This window comes from Abramis brama (assembly GCF_963993115.1).
Source record: "Abramis brama genome assembly, chromosome: 1".
Taxonomy (NCBI): Eukaryota; Metazoa; Chordata; class Actinopteri; order Cypriniformes; family Leuciscidae; genus Abramis; species Abramis brama.
In genome coordinates, this window is record NC_139963.1 from 67469951 (window position 1) to 67487426 (window position 17476).

General features: G+C 36.6%; 1 protein-coding gene across 1 annotated transcript in view; it reads right to left on the minus strand.

Moving 5' to 3' along the window:
- Positions 1-728: 728 nt before the first annotated feature.
- LOC311078834 (GTPase IMAP family member 8-like) overlaps positions 729-17476 on the minus strand; it is a 28364-nt gene continuing 11616 nt past the window's right edge. The window contains exons 3-6 of the mRNA XM_084107841.1: positions 11531-11572; positions 10629-11333; positions 9465-10139; positions 729-2983 (exon numbers count right to left, since the gene is read on the minus strand). Of these exons, the coding sequence (XP_083963967.1) occupies positions 933-2983; positions 9465-10139; positions 10629-11333; position 11531 (3432 nt within the window). The 5' untranslated portion in view covers positions 11532-11572 and the 3' untranslated portion in view covers positions 729-932. The remainder of the gene's footprint in view (positions 2984-9464; positions 10140-10628; positions 11334-11530; positions 11573-17476) is intronic.

The following is a 17476-nucleotide window of genomic DNA, read 5'->3' on the forward strand; positions in this document are numbered from 1 at the left end:
TTTATCAGGCGAAATGAATGCAGACGAATGCAGCGAAATGAAACGAAACCGAAACTAAACACAAAATGGGCGATTTTAGGGCGATAATCAAAAGTAGAGAGCTCTTTTGTAAACAGACTTTGTTTGGAATGACTAAACGAATAGATTTTTCTAAAAAAAAAACAAAAAAAAAAACATGTACAGCAGGACATGTTGAGTGCGACACAGTTTGGTTTAAGCATGCAGTCATAAGCAAGACAGTGAAATGTAAACAAATGTAATCTACACTATCCTCCTAACATAAGATAGTAATTAATGCATTATGACTTTTATTATGAAAATTATAACCTAACTGTAATACACTGCATAACAGTGAAGTTATTGAATATTTTTCATAACAAAAAATCATACAAATTATGCAAAAATACTTTTTTCCCTCAGGATAGCAGTGATGTGTGAACTGAATTTGGCAACAATGCATGGGGGGGGGGGGGGGGGGGGGGGTTCAACTATTCGGTTATTGAACTTTAATACATAAAGTAATACATCCTTTCCATTTAGCTTTTGGCCCGCAACAATAGAATAATAACAAACAAATATCCCAGATAGCACACGTACGTCTGGCCGATGTCGGCCCGATGTACGAAGTTCCATCGACACGATGTCGCTCAGAGAGTGTTTGCTAATCGGCAATATAAAAAAAAAAAAAAAAGCTAAAAAATATTCTTAAAATTTGTTGTTTTTGTTTGTATGTTTGAGCTTATATATCTCAATATTAATAACAGTCTGGTTAATTTTGAGTCTTGAACTGTAAACTCTCAAGGGTTGGCTTTCTAAATATATGTTGGTTATGTGTCTATTCAGAATGACTTATGAGCATATTATGAGCGAAAGATTCCGGTAAGACATTTATGTTTATCAGAATATGGATCATTGCTATGCAGTGAAACCAATCATTGAATAACACATGTCTTGCTAGTTCCAACGCATGCCCCATTTTTAATGGATAACTTCTGTCGTAGCTCTTTTCTTTCTTTTTCTTTCTTGTCTTGTAGCTCTTTTCTTTCTTTTTCTTTCTTGTCTTGTAGCTCTTTTCTTTCTTTTTCTGTCTTGTATTGTTGTTTTCTTTTTTTTTCGATCTCTTCTTGCAGGTATTCATTGATTTGTTCCAGTAATTCACATAGTTCCTGACGTTCATCCAGCATCTCTATGAGCTCCTCCCTTTTTCTCTCTTTGAAATCATTCAGTTCTTCTGCTTTTTTTCTGGCTTCATCTTCATATTTCTTCATCATGACTTTCATTTTCTCTTCATATTCATTTTTCATTTCATCTCGCTTTTTCTCTTCTCTTTCTTTTTTCTCATTATCTTCTGTTTCTCTCCTTCTTTTCTCTTCTTCTTGCTCTCGTTTAAAAGCAACAAGTTTTCCCTCCCATATAATTTTCTCTTTTTTTCGATTCTCCTCATCTTCTTGCTTTCTTCTCTCCCACTCCTCGTTTCTCTTTCGCTCCAGCTGTTCATAATATATTTCCATATTATGTTTCTTCTCTGAATATTCTTTCTCTTTTTCTTCTCTCTCTCTTCTCTGTTTTTGCCTCTCCTCCTCTATCTTCTCTCTCTCTTCTTCTCTCTCTTTTTCAAATGTCTTTCTCATTTTCTCCAGTTCTTCTTGTTTTCCTCTCAGTTGTTCCTTGTGTCTTTCTTTTCTCTTTCTTTCATCTTCCTCTCGTTCTCTCATCTGTCGTTTCTTTTCATCCTCCCAATCTCTCTGCTGTTGTTTAATTTCCTCTTGAATCTCTTTTCTGTCATTTTTAGCCTCTTTTAATTTTCTTTTCCATCTCTTTCTCTCCTCCTCTTCTTCTTCATTCCTCCTTTTCTCCTCCCGATCTCTCTTTTTAGTTTCTTCTTCTTCTTTCATTCGTAACTCTGATATAATACGCTCTTTCTCATTTTTCATCTTTTCTTGATCTTGTCTGTATTTCTCTTCTTTCTTTCTTTCTTCTTCTTCTTTTTCTCTTTGCTGTTTTTCATACTGTGCTCTTTGATTTTCAATCTCTCTCTTCATGTCTTCTATTGCTTGATGATATTGAGCTTTTTGCTGTTTTTCCTCATCTGATCGTTTCTGGTTTTCAATCTCTCGTTTCTTTTGTTCTGTTTTCTCTTTTTCTTCAAACTCTTTTCTGAGTTTTTCCTCTTTTTCTCTGAATTGATTCTCCATTGTCATTTTATTCTCATCTGCTCTTTGTTTCTCTTCCTCGAGTCTCTTCATCATGATTTGCATGTCCATCTCATATTTGGTTTGTAACTCTTCTCTCTGAGCCTGAATATCTCTCTCTCTCTCTTTCATTATTTCCTCCATTCTCTTTTTAATGGACATCTCTGCCTCCTCAAACATGCTGTTAGTGAAGTATCGACCCTCGTTGGTATTTTTCAGCTCTTCTATCATGTTCAACAGTTGAATCACTTGAGTTTTGTCTTGTTGTTCTCTGTTGTTGAAAGCCAGGAATCTGTTTCCACAATCTTTGATAAGTTTCTTGAGATCAGCAGACTTACTTTCACTCACATAATCCTCTATAGATTCACCCTGAAGATCGTCTCCTCTAGTCAACAGAACGATGCTGAACTGAGCAGCTTTTGGACCAAAGATCTTCTTTATCAGATCTATAGTGTCTGCTTCTTCCTTGGTGAATCTTCCCAAACTCAACACAATGATGAACACATGAGGTCCAGGTGAAGACAGAGAAACACATTTCATTATTTCTTCTGCCACTTGATCATTTGACAGTGTCGTGTCAAAGAGACCTGGAGTATCAACAACAGCTACTGATCGACCTTGAACTTCACCAACTCCCTTCTGACAATCTGTCGTCACTGAATCTGATCTTGCTTTACTCACAAACTCGTTTCTTCCCAGAATTGTGTTTCCTGTTGCACTTTTTCCATTTCCTGTCCTTCCGATCAACACAATCCTCAAACAATGCGGATCACCGGCTTCACCTGCTTCACCTGAAAATCATGCAATAATTCATGTATTAATATAGTGCAGGTTTGCAGCTGTTTTTTTAATCCATATCATTTGTTTTAAAACTCATACACTAAACAATGTCACTGATGCTCTTCATTGTGGATTTTCACTATTAGCTTTTAACATCCCAGTTGTCTGGTCTCATGCTCATATTGTTTGTCTACATTAGTGATACAGCATGGGTATTCTGCTGTCCCACTTTATATTAAGTGGCCCTAATACCTGTGAACTTACATGGTAACTACATGTGTACATAGTATTTAACTACAGTATAGTTTTAAGATATAAGTATTACAGTAATATAAGATTACAGTATAAGTTTTTATTTTATAAAGTTGACTGACAAATATGAAACCGGACAATAGCCTATGTAATCCCCCCGAAATCATAAGTTGCCTTATTTCAATGTGCTTTGGCTTTGTCTCTGACTGGTGATTGTTGAAATCTGTCTCACACACAGAGATGCAACACGTGAGTGATTTCAGCCTATCCTAGAATATCTCCAGGATTTGCACAACAGCAAACAATCTCACAGCAATTAACAAAATAAATAAATAACGCAGTCAGCACCGCCGCACATCAAAACTGTGTCATCAAAACTGACTCGTGTCATAAAAAATATATATATTTTGTGACCAAAAATGTGAAAAATACATCTAGCCTAAATGATCGTTCATGACATTCTTTTAACTATAAGCAACCCAATTTGTCTAGATCTGTAATATTATTTCCTTTGTATAATGAGCTTGTCTTTGTTTTAAATTATATTGTATATTTTTGTGTAAGTGTGTTAGTCAGCTTGATTAACATTATTACAATGTATTCCTATTTAGCAAAGATGTTCTTTGCTAATTACAGAAACTCCTCTTGTCTGTGTTTGCGCAACTTGCATCATTAAGCCAGTAGGTGGCGAGAATTGACTGTCTTTATGAGTGAACAATTGAAATTTAATTGAACCGATTAGTCCAAAAACATTGATTAACTCAAGAAAGAAACAAGTTGCTGAAACCAATCTTTAATGCTAATATATAAATTGCAAATTTGCCTCTGGACACAAAAAGATTGCACTGCTGTTTGATTGAAATGTAACCCTTTAAGTGTCACCCCCCTTTTTTTTTTTTGAATAGACATGAAAATTACATTTCGAACTTAAATGGTTGTAATTAAAGAATGCTTTGGAGTATAGACGTAAAATCGGTCTTGTTTTAAAGAAGACATTTGGCAGATTTCTGTAGAAGTGAAATAAATTAAGAAAGGGAAACAGAAAAAAAGTTATAGAAGTTTGAGTTTATGAAAATGTACAATGTAAAAAAATTTATTATTCATATTTTATATAAAATATATATATTTTTTAAAACCTGGGCAACTCTAAAACTGCAAAAAAATAAAAGCCAAAAATCTGAACAAGTTGTGTTTCAAATTTTAGGTTGATATCCCAAAAAATGAGCTTTCAGTAAGATTTTGTTTGGGCGCAGTACCAAACTTTTTCAATAGGTGACAACCAGACTCCATTACTGCCCATATAAGGGCACCTCCATTTCCATATGTGGTTTGAGTGATCTGAACCATTATTTCCACAATTTTCATACAATTTATGAAGTAGACATTCTATTCAGAAGTAATATGGGAAGTTTGGCAGATTGAATATATGAGATATGAATTCAACCTCTAAGAAACATAAAATAACACATATGTGCACTATAGCTCGCACAATTTATTATAATTTGAAAGATCGTACGCTTTCAAATGATATATAGTTTGTCAAGATTAGTTTAGGTTTAGTATAGGATATTACTGTTTTAAATATGTAATGGCTTTGGGCCCACCGGTGGGCCGGTGACTGTAACATCTATGCAAAATAACCCTTGAAAGATTTCTCATTTAAGGCCATTCCTGTATGGAATATGTGATTGTGTATTGTCAACATTAAGCAGAAACATTCTGCAGTTCCATTTTGTAGTGTGGATCATTCATTTTAACATTTATCCTCATTCTCATGTTTAAGAATCTGTTATCTGCTTGACTAATAATTTATGCTACTGCCCACTGTCATGCTTTTAAAGCTATTGTTATCCAATTTTGTTGGCCTTCAAACACCTTAAGATGCACATATGTAGGTCCGAGAAATCCAAATTTTCTTGGGGGAGCATGCCCCTGAACCCCCCTAACTACCTCACATTTGAATGCATGTGTCTGTGTGGTAATATTGGCTGGTGTGGCTACGGTGCCAGGGCTGAATTTTTTAACCAGTCTACCCCCTGCATATAGGCCTACAATATACATTATATTCTGTATTGAATCATGTTATCTTGTTACCCACCCCCAGCCCCTGATGTTTCCGGCTTAGCCCCTGATGTTTTTAAAACCTAGAAACGCCCCTGGCCCATGTTAATGGTAGTGGAAAAAAGCAATGTAAAATATATTTGCTGTTATCACACTAAAGTTCAGTATATTTTGCTAAAGACCTAAATACAGAGTAATGTAGAGAGTTAAAATGTTTTGTTTTTCCTTATAAATGTGATTAATGCATGGTGGCTAATGCAAAGTATGATAATATCAGAAGCGCAAGCTTGCTGTTGAATGGCATGTGCATTGAAATGTGCTGTGGAATAAATGGTCAAGACACGATCTCAAACTCCTCTGAGTCCCCGCTTTCTACCACCACCCACGAACATACATAACACAACGCAGAGCAGCAGCGCCGGTGCTAGAGACCAGTGAGCAGAGAGAGAGAAAGAGGGTTACACTATTATAATCAAATTATCAAATTTACTTGGTTCCGGGTCGATGAATAAATCATTTTTAGTAGTTCTATATATATATATATATATACATATATATATATATATATATTAGTGGTGGGCATAGATTAATTTTTTTAATCTAGATTAATTTCACTGTAATCTTGGAATTAATCTAGATTAAAATGGCTCATTTGAATTCTTCCGAAGGCATTCAGAATATGTGTGCTACCCAAATAATGAAATAAAGGGCACGTGCTTCTTAAATACAAAGTGACATTTAAAAGAACTTGTGAAGAAATGCCAGAGATTTTTTATTATTATTATTAAAACTAACATCATAAAGTATGATTTTTTTGAGTAATGATGGAGCTATAATTGACTCTTCTTATGAGCATATAAAACAAAACAGCTCCTTGGAAAAAATGAAATGTAGCCTAATATTGTAGTAGTTATAAACAAAGGTCTATTTTTAGTTCAGATTAACATTTGAGGGCAGCAATTTTATTCATAATGTCAAAATAAAACTGACGTAATGTTACTTGAAAGCATTATAGCCTACTATTCCTGCCAAACTTCCATGGTTGCAGTTAGTGTTACTACAGTAAATCCATGGTGAATGTTGCTGATCTGTGGACACTGGATAGTTCATTCATGGCACAATGTTTCTTCCTGGCTTCCACGCACTGTTTGATCCGTTAATAACGGAGAAATGTGAATGTTTGTCACTAGATCTCGCAGCAATGTTATTACTTCTGTGGCGAATTCAAATGCTTTCTTTTCTGGATCTCTTAGCGCTGTGTAGTAACAGTGTCGCATGATCACGATCGGCTCGCGCTGCTTTGGCTGCTTTGGTCCAAACCAAGGGGCAACATTCTAATCTGAAAAATGAAGCCTACCCGGAAGTGCGAAAAACTGCAATACATTGAAAATCCGCTAGGGGCAGGTCCCAAAAGGGAGCAAATGTCCATAGCCCCCATGTTAAAATGTCCGTTTTCACAGCATAAATTCATGTTTTTACAGGTTGGTCCCATGGACTTTTATTGTATTTTTCGATAGGTTCAGAGTGCCTGACAACTGTGAGGGGGGTGAATTTTTTTCTAACTCGTTAGTTTAGATCGTATTTAGATATAAAATGTATGACAAATAAGGGCGTGGTTAACTTTGATTGACAGCTTGATTGACAGCTGATAACGAGCATAGGCTGCGCCAAGGAGAATGACAACATAAGAAGCGCCATTTTTTAATATACAGTTGAAATATAATACTACTGTTTTTGTATCATGAAATGTAGTTTTTCGGGCGAGAATGTAGTTGTTTAAAGCTCAAATCTGTGGTTTATTTATAAAGATTTATGAAAATGTTATCCAAGTTGTGAGATGCAGGCAATCACCGGGCGCTCGGCGCTTATGTACCCCGCCGGGAACAGCCTTTCCTCGGCTAGTCGTTCTGACGTTTGCCTCTGACTCTGGCGTCTCTGTAGTGGTTAAACATGAGATATAATTCGTCTTGTGTGTATCTAACGGGCGATTATTGGTCTCGTGAATCAATAATTTGTTCCCTGCCCAATCGTTTTGGCTGAGGGCTAAGTGAAGTGAAATTTCATAACTTTATAAGCTATTTAACTTTACTGTTGTATGGTTAGACTAGAGCGCTGACTTTGTACGTTTGACTGAATTGTTTGCTTTATTTGTATAGCTTCTTGTACCTTTTACTTATACTTTTATAATGGCTAATATTGATAAAACTGAAATTTAACAAAAAGAGACTGGGTTGAGTTTTGTCATTTTAAATTTTAATACAACGAAGATGATCTGTAATGTTGTTTACTGCAACATCTGTTGTTTAGTACAAATGCACATGGGCAGGGTTAGTTTTATATTTCGTTTTGTTATAAATAGGCTAACGTTATAGACCCCTTTTGCGCCGACGTCACAGTTACGTCACGGTGCTAGCTGGAGGCAAAACAAACGGAAAACTGGAGGCGGCCAATACAAACCAGCACAGATTCGGCTACATAATAAGGAGCTTAAATTATTATTTGTATTATTAAATGTCATCTTGTTGTGTTGTTGAGTGCAAGAATCGATGAAAAATGAGTATGCTGTATCTGGAATTTTTATTTCTAGAAAATATTCATATCATTAAAATTGCACCGTAGTGTCACTCTTTACATTGTCGTCTTCTGGGCGCTGGCTAGGCAGAACTGCGGATCGTACCGCACAAGTCTTTACATGACCATTCAGCACATAGTTATAGTCATCTATATATATATATATATATATATATATATTTATTTATATATGCCCTCAGTTTCTCTTTACCCTCGGTTTCTCTATCGGGTAGGTGTAGAAGTCAGGCCACTCAACCGGAGGTAACAGTTAGCGTTAACGTTAATCCTGTCAGATCGTCTATTGACTGAGCGTATACGGTCATCTGGTTCCGTCCGTTAAAATTAACTTTTGCAAATAACAATCGCGGTCCTGGACAGTGAGTGACCTTGCACATTAAGACGAAATCGGATTTTCTCCAGTCATTGTTAAAAAACAAGCTAACAAAACTTGCAAACTAGCGTTAGTGAAGCGGCCAGAGAGATCTTTCTGCCTCCAGCTAAGCTCCGCCCACACAAACACGTCACCATGTTTACCAACTGTAAAAGGGTCTATATGCAGTGAATATAATCAATATGCGTTGCCTGAACCACATTTGTGTGGCTATAATGTTTAAGATTTCTTTAAATGAAAACGAAAAGAGGCAGTGTGGTGTTTTATAACTTATTTCGTTTTATTGTTGCCTAAAATATACATACAGAGATAACCGGAGTAGCAGAGCGAGCTGAGTGACTCGCGTTGTTCCATTTGCAGAATAACCGGACTCGCGTCCTTTACCCATATATGGATTGGCCAGAAGGTGGGCGGGGTTAGGATTTCCCAAGATTTTCCAAGATGGCGCCGCCCATACCCCCCATAAACGGCTTCAAAACCGTTCTTCAGAAAGTCTATGGGTGACGTCACAGACGCTTTGTCCATATTTTTTACAGTCTATGGTCCAAACTGATAAACAACGGTCCATCAACCACACAATAACGAGCAGCTTCGTTCCGCTTGCATTACGTTTGCCAGTTGATGTCGGACAATGTTGTGGTACCGCCAGCGTCTCTTACATTATGAGCGCGCTTGCCACGTGCAACGCGCCTACATTTAAAATAATGAAATTTTGGTCGGCAGGAAAAATGATCCAACGAACCGTTCGGTTTGAAAATGCGTACCAAACACCGAACCGAATTCGGCAGGTACATCCGCGCTAAAATATCAAGGTGAAAGTCATCATAGCTTGCATAGTATAGACCCAGCTCCCAACCCAACTTTGAGAATAGATTAACGACAATATTTTTTTTATCGCCCGATAAGAGTCGCACGTTAACGCCGATAACGGCCCACCACTAATATATATATTTACTGTATGTGTGTGTGTGTGTGTGTGTCTTTTTATTATCTATACTGTATGTGTTTAAATAACATATAATATACATGTGTTTATGTAACAGTTTTAATATGGTTAAATAATAAATGCTTGAAAATGTGCAAACTTTTAAGCAGTATATACATTTTCTGTTTAATCTCGTCTGTCATCATAGGTGGATTGTTGCCTACAGTATAGATGTAGTATAAAAGTAAAAAAAAAATTGTGTTCAGAATTTTGTACAAAAAAATCCACTCACCCTCTGACTGAATCTTCTCTTCTAACTCTTTTATTTTTTCCTCCATCTCACTCAGTTTCTCCTCCAGTTCATGTCTGGCTCTTTTCTCTTGGGCTTTCACATACATCTGAAGTGAATATGGTTTAGTCTTCATGTTCTCAATATAACCCAGTAGTTCTGGGATCTGTCTTGAGTTTCCATGCTCCTTTAACCCCATCAGTCTGTACTGACCTCCACAGAGACTGATTAACCTCTGAGAGTCTGTGCTGGATTTGACAAACTCTGTCACCGGTCCTTCAACACTGAGATCTGTTATGAAAAGCACCATGAAGTGCTCTCTGGAGTCAAATATTTTCTGGATCTTCTCTATTTTTGCTCTGTTTTCTTCAGACAGTGGACCAACAGGAACTATGAGGAGGAAAACATGAACTCCAGGATCACAGAGAGACACACAGCGGAGAGTCTGACGCATCACTTCCTCCTCTGAGAGCTGAACGAGAGCTGGAAGCTCCACCAGACTGATCAGACGCCCATGAATCCTCTCCTCTCTCTTCACACACTCTTCAGTGATTGCTCTCTCACGTGAAGGATTTCTTTTTTTCCCTCGTAACATTTTGGACACAGAGACTATAGGTGATCCATCACTTCCACACAGCACCAGGTTCAGTTTCTGTTTTCCAGAGACATTTGCTGATACTGAAATACAAATGAAGAGACATTAGAAAACAATGTTTACACTCATTTCATATCATTGCATTTCTAATTTTATATCTGCCTGCGTCTTTAATACAATACAAGTGTAATGTTTAGGGTCTTTCTCATTGACCTGTTTTTTTAATACATTTTTGCTTTATTTCTTTTTTCGGTCCATGTTTGGTCCAAAGTGTTAACTGTTTCTCAATTAATTCTTGTATTCTAGTTCCTTGTCAGGTTCTTTTAAGTTCTGAGTTTGAGTTTAATAAATATAAGCCTACACTCATATTTACCTTCTGTGAAACAGTACTAGTAACTTTCCTAGATACAATCAATAAGTTGAAAGTCCTCCCAGAGAAGTTTGTGTGTTAAAATATTTTTGGAAGCTTAGTAAATACTGGCAGTATTTTTAAATAGCTGCAATTGTAGTTCATGATCATAATCTCAGAAGCACAATTTTGAAAACAAAAACAAACCAAATCTTTGAACTACCTTCACCATCACTTTTCTCTTTCTGTCTCTCTTCGGGTTTTCCGTCATCTCTGTGGGAAGAACTCTCCTGATATTCTTCCTCCGAGCTGCTCTGCTCTTCATCCACTGATGTTCCTTTAACATCTTCATATATCTCACATGTGAGATATTCTTCCAGGTTTTCCTTGAGTTTCTTATCTATCATGTTGAATATCACCGAACGCCATTCTGTTTTACTTTCATCAAGCTGCAGATGCCCTTCTCCACACTCCTTTATTAACTGTTGGACCACATTATTCATGACCACAGAACTTAACTTTGATCCTATTGTCTCTTTATCAGTTGTGAGCACTATAGTGCGTTTAACCGCTTCTTTGCTGAATTCTTTCAGGACAGTTTTCACTCTGTATCTGTCCTCTTCAGTGAAGTCATTGTGCTGCAGAACGAGGATGAAGACATGAGGTCCTGGATCAGACAGATTCACACACTCTCTCACTGTCTGTGTGATGTGACGGAGTGACAGATGTGGCTGGAGCAGCTGAGGACTGTTGATGACGTCCACACATCTGTCCGTCAATGTTCTTCCGACTCTCTGGCTGCGCTGCTGGAGCTTCCTTTTAACTGGAGGAGCTTCAATGTCAAACACATCTGTCCCTAAGATTAAGTTTCCCACTCTGTTGTTTTCTGACACACTCTTCCCCAGAAGGACAATCCTGAGATCATACACTGAAACACACACACACACACACACACACACACACACACACACACACACACACAATGTTGTCAAATGGCAGTTGTAAAATCCTCTTTGTATAATAGTGAATTAAAAAAAATCAACAGTTTGAGTGCTTCATTTATATTCCATTTATATGTCTCAAGTTGTACAATAATATAAATACTGTCTTTTTTTTTGGACTTACTGTTGGGACGATCCCACCTTGGACTTTAGCTTCTCTTGATTTCTATAAAAAACAAACAAAAAAAGCCAAAGGTCAATTCATAAACTACAAAAGTAACAATGTGAAAAGTGACAACATCTGTGGCACGTTGTATTTCTACTATGGCAACGTCGCTGTCTACATGCTTGCAACATTGTTACAACGTAGAATTGTAAGACGCGACAGGGCTGTAGCAACGTTGCTGCATGAAATTTAGCAACTGAGAGATGACGTTATGACAATCATAGATTTTTTGTTAGATATAGATATCCCCCATTTAGTATATTGGGCCCTTTCTAACACCCGGTGCAATGCAGCGCGACGCAAGTGTTTTTTGCTTGTTTCAGCCCGATGCAGTTTTCATTTTCACGTCCTGCGCCAAGTTGTTTAAATAGCAAATGCATTTGCGCCCATGGGCTGCTGGTCTGAGAACGAGGTGTGTTCAGGCGCATTGTTGGCGCGTTGCTATTTTGAGGCAACAGAAATAGACTGAGCCATCAACCAACTGAAACCTGGTCTAAAGTCAATGGCGCAATATTATTATTTTTTGTTATCGAAAGAGCGCGTTAGTAATGTGCGCCTATAGGCGGGTCCACAACGCGCGTTCACTTATTAAACACACAGGGACTCACAGCAGCACACAAACATGCCAAATAATTAAATAAAAGGAATACAATGTAAAAGATTGTGTACATAAAGATATGGTGAATCCGGCTTGTCCCGTAGATGTTCTGCTTGCGCACTTTTACCTCACGCACGAGCAGATCCGTTTGCGCTCTGGAGACGGCTTCGGTCTTTCCACTATCAAATTCCGGCATGTAAATAGCAAATCCACCATGGCGCAAGCGCAACTGGCATTTAAAAAACCCTCTGGGGTCTGAGCTGTTTTCTGGGCCCTGGAGGTGTTCTGACATGCTCTGACATTTGTGCTTATTTCTGTTACTTGTGACATTTTCATGGCTAAAGTCTAATTACACTGTATTCAGCACAAACTCTGCTACAATAATATATCAACAGCATGTGTGTAAAAGTTTGTAGTTTTGAGATAATGACATTTATGCGTGGTTTGTGAAAATACAAAAAAAAATTCTCACTGAAATAAGGTCATGAAACCCATACTTATTATTTCTTCACAAGACTTTTGAAAATTGTATGACGTAGCCTAGAATATTTGCTCTAAAACTATGTGAAAATCACCCTGACTGCTCATTCAGAGAAGACAATATATTGATTTAAAATTTTTACGACGTGTTTTGTGTGAAAAAGCAATATGCGAAGGGGCGGATCATCTCATTAATATGTAAGGCTTTTTACACCTGAGAAAGACAAAGACACTCCCTAATGGCCCTATTAGGAGCTTATCAGGGCCCATCATTCTGACCAACCTTGCACAAAGAATGAGGAGATTAAAAAAAGAATGGCTTTTAAAATTGTTTGGATTTATTTACAACATAATCCAAAGATACACAAAAAAAAAAAAAAAAACACTTATTGATAACAATGATCCAAAGAAAGAGACCTTTGTGCCATTCCTAAAAACATTGTACATACCTTTCATTTCCAAGGTGTTTGATTTTCACTTTACCATGTTCATGTACAGAGACATGTACTGTGAATGTTGAAGTCAGCAGGACTCAGTGGCATCTGGGCCCTGAAAAAAAAAAAAAAAAAAAAAAGTGAACATACTGATATCAAGAGAAAGGCCTGCACGATTTTGGGAATACATTTGAGATTTTTCTGGTTAAAATTGCTTTTTAAAATTCACAGAATACACACACACACTCACACAAATGTTTCCAACAATATATTATATAATGAACACAGGTTTGTTGTGCCTTGTAGGTATAGACTATGCGCAGTGCTGCATAAAATAATAACAATATAGCAGCCTATATACATTTTCAAAAAGATTTCAGTAACAACTAAGCTAGAGAAAAATATATTGATTATCATGTTACTTCAAATGTTTCCATTCGTTATGATGATATGAAATGAGATAATAGTAAAACATGAAGCCGTTTGGAGCGTTTTGCTTTTCCAAAATATGATGCATTCAAACGCGATCGCGATAAAAAATATGATACATTCAAACGCGATCGCGCTCAAATATAAAACATTATGGTTAGGCCTACCATATACATATCTACGTTTGAGCAGATATCCACAAACACAGTAACAGTAAACACGGGTCTAAATATTATAATATTCACCATATATCTAGCAACAGTTCAACTGCAATGTGAAATTTATGCAACAATAACAAACTAATATGTAAGAATTTCTTACCTTATCTTTCTTGTCTTGAAATCGCATTCTTCTTCTGGGGTAAAGCCAATGTAAGCTCACGTCTTTCAAACTCGACGAAAAGCAGAGACTGATGAAGTGTTTTGTTTTTGAGGTAACGAGCGCGTTCGCGTTCCATGTGGAGATTTGCATGTGAATATCTTTTGCGCGAGTAGGCGTGGCCAAATTAACTGTAATGAGCAAGCGTTTGAGAAGCTGGACATCTTGTTGGTTTTATACAAATTACTTAAACAGAAAATATTTGTTTTCAGTTTGAATCCGATCATTTAAAAGTACACACTTAAATGTTTATAAAGGTATATGGCTCATAAATGTGTGACAAGTATTCGCTGAGTTTTGTTTCAGTTTATAGACGTGCTCAAGAAAAAAAAGTTCACCGCGACGGAGAGGCAGAACGCACACCCTGTTTATTTTCTTTATTTTTCAAAAGCACAATGTTTTGATTTGATTGTAAGTGGACACATACAAAAGTAGAAATATCACAGATTCTTTTTTTATATTTATTTTTTCTGTATGACCATAAATGACGGAGTAATTTAAGTTTAAAGTGCTACAATGTAAAAAAAGTCCAGCAAAACGCGGGGGCGCGTTTGCCGACCTCAGAGGGTTAAAGGGAATGGGAGCTGTGACTCTGATTGGTTTAACGTAAATCCCAAAACACACCCATTACTCATTAAGAGAATAAGGACAACCCTTTTAGACCATGCGCCGGGAGCACCGACCATTTTTCCCATCGTTAAACTTGCAAAAGTGGATTCGGACCGACCTAAGTGAACTTACGCCCTGCGCTTTAGACCATGCGCTTAGATCGTTAAAATAGGGCCCATTATCTTTTGTGGTTAATTTTTAATTAGTTTGATAATTATACTTTTTAAATATTTTTTATCCTTATTATTATTTATGGGCCTACACTGTAAAAAATTTCTAACCCTCCCAAATCAAATATTTCAAGTGACCGATAGCATCTAAATTTTTCAATTGGCCCAAGTGAAATTCTTGTTGCAATAGTCTGTTAACATTGGCTCAATGAGAAATAATATGTCAGACTAATTGAAAAATTTTGATGTTATCGGTCACTTGAAATTTTTGACTTGCGGATGTAATTTTTTTTTACAGTGTAACAGTAAATTCATTATAATCAACATCTGCAAGTTTGCACTCTGAAGAGTAAAAATGACATAGAAGGTTAGCTAATTCAACTTTATTAAAACATAGAAGGTTAGCTAATTCAACTTTATTAAAACTGCATATGGTAATCAAATTACACTTCCAAAAGTCATACATTTGTGAAAAAAAGAACTGAATATACAAATTTATTTTAAGTAAAACAAATAACAGGAGAGCCTAGTCGAAAGCCGGGCAATAAAAGTCGGTAACCGGAATCAGTCCAGGAAACACCAACAAATCCAGAGGAGAGATGCAAGCCCAGAAACCAGTAAGCAGGTATGAGTCCAATACCAGGAGGACAACCCGGGACTAGAGAGGGTGGCACTGCAGGCATAGGTAAAGTTGGCAGAGAACAAAGCAAATCGGAGCTTCACATGTCTCTTTCTTTCTTTTTCTTTTTCTTTCTCTTTTTATTCTTTTCATGAAAATGCATTATTTGTACAAGGCACATACAATTCATTTGAATTTTCCTTTACATTTCCATGATCAGAAATAACATAAATAGTAGATGTCATTAGCATTGTTCCCTCCACCATCACCCAAACTCCAACATATCTAATATTTGTTTAAACGTTTTACAATGATCACATACAGTCCAAATCCAAATTCAGTTTGATATAATTCAAGTTGTTTCTTTTTATAACTCCTTTTAAATTCCAAAATATTTGTACACCTTTTTAAATCTTTCCTTAGAGAATTCCAAGCTTTTACTCCAGCAACAGACAAACACATTTGTTTCAGGTTTGTTCGTGCTATTAGATGTTTAAAGTCATACGGCCGTCTGTGATTTCCATCTTCAGAAGTAAAAACAAATAACTTTTGTAAGTCATGTGGAAGAGCTTTGCTTCTAGCTTTGAACATCACTAATAGAGTTTGTCTTTAAGTTTTAATAATCCTGACCTAATAAAGAGTGGATTTGTGTGGTCTCTATATCCTGCTTTGAAAATAATGCGAATGGCTCTTTTCTGTAAAATAAATAAAGGCATAGTGTTACTATGATATGTCAGGACTATACCTGGAGTGACTTACATTAACCAGCATAAGCAGACATGAGAAAATCTAGCAAAGAAACGGATGAGACTTAAATAGCAGACAAATCAAAGGAAAAAATAAACAGTGGTTTAAAGTCAATATTGTGTCAACGCTGTAACAACCTTCACCACACAACTTAGTTATAGCAACCTTTTGGCCATGTTGTTAGAAGGTTGGGTACGTTGTGCCAATGTTCTGTGTTTGCTGGGTAGTGTCTATAGTTCAGATGAGTCCAGACGATGGGATTGAGGATGGTGACTGCAGATATGGTGTAAGTGATGATTGGAGGCAGGTGCTGTAAGTCAGTAATCGGTGATTGTGATCTAGTGTTTACGGTGTGGCTGTATGTGTAGCTGATCCTGTGACAGTATGCATATGTTTATTTAGCACCCTCTCTCATAGATTTAAGCGGGAGGGGCCCTGGGTTAGTTTATTGTTAGATCTCTCTAAGCAGCCTCTGAATATTATTAACTTTATTTCAATAAACCCTTATTTCAATATCGGTAAGCTTCTTAACAGACTAAAATAACCACAAAGTCTTGTAAGTGAAATAGAAACTTTAAGTAGGGGAGAGCCGGGATGATTGAAACGCGGTATGGATGAACCACAAATTATTTCATGCAGTACTTTTTTTTGACTGACAAGTTATTGTTTTATGTGCCATTGTAATGATAATACGGCAGGTGTATTAGTACTACAACACACCCTTAAGTGTGTAATATCAGAGTTTTTAAGGTTTAACAGGTTTAACTGGCAGGAGGGGCTGTCGGGACGGTTGTGTTTCAACCGTCCCAACAGCGCCTCCTGCCAGTTAAACCTGGTCATAGGAAAACCGCTGTTAATGTGGTCACACTATGTGTTTAAACATTGAATAAAAAAGTGTTTTGCAATAAATAATGAAAACATTTGTAATGCATAAGATGTGTTTTCGATGTTTAATAGTTATTTAACCATATGAACCTACAGAAAATGCCAAGAATAAGAATAAGAAAAAAAAAAAAAAAACTACATAGTTATTTAGCCTATACTGTTCATAGATTCATATACTGTTCCTAGACTTGTTTCTTTTAATGCAAATTCATTTTCAATTACACAACACATCTCTTTAATAATCATCAATTGTCCAATCTTCAATCTTCAATAAATTTAATTTATCGTCTTCTGGTTGACCTCATTTTCTTCATAATAACTCAACTAGCAAACACTCAATATGACTCAAGGAAGAAATGTAAGAAAATTAATTGTAAACGGATTTGTCTGTCTTCGTCGAGCCTATTAGAATGATTACGCAAAATGCGCATAGGCTTATCACCTATTGTTTATTGGGCGAAAGAACAAAAATGGTTAATATTACTGTTATCCTTCACGAGGACGCCGACTCACTGAATCAATCTTTGTTTAAATAGTTCAAAGTTACTATCAGAT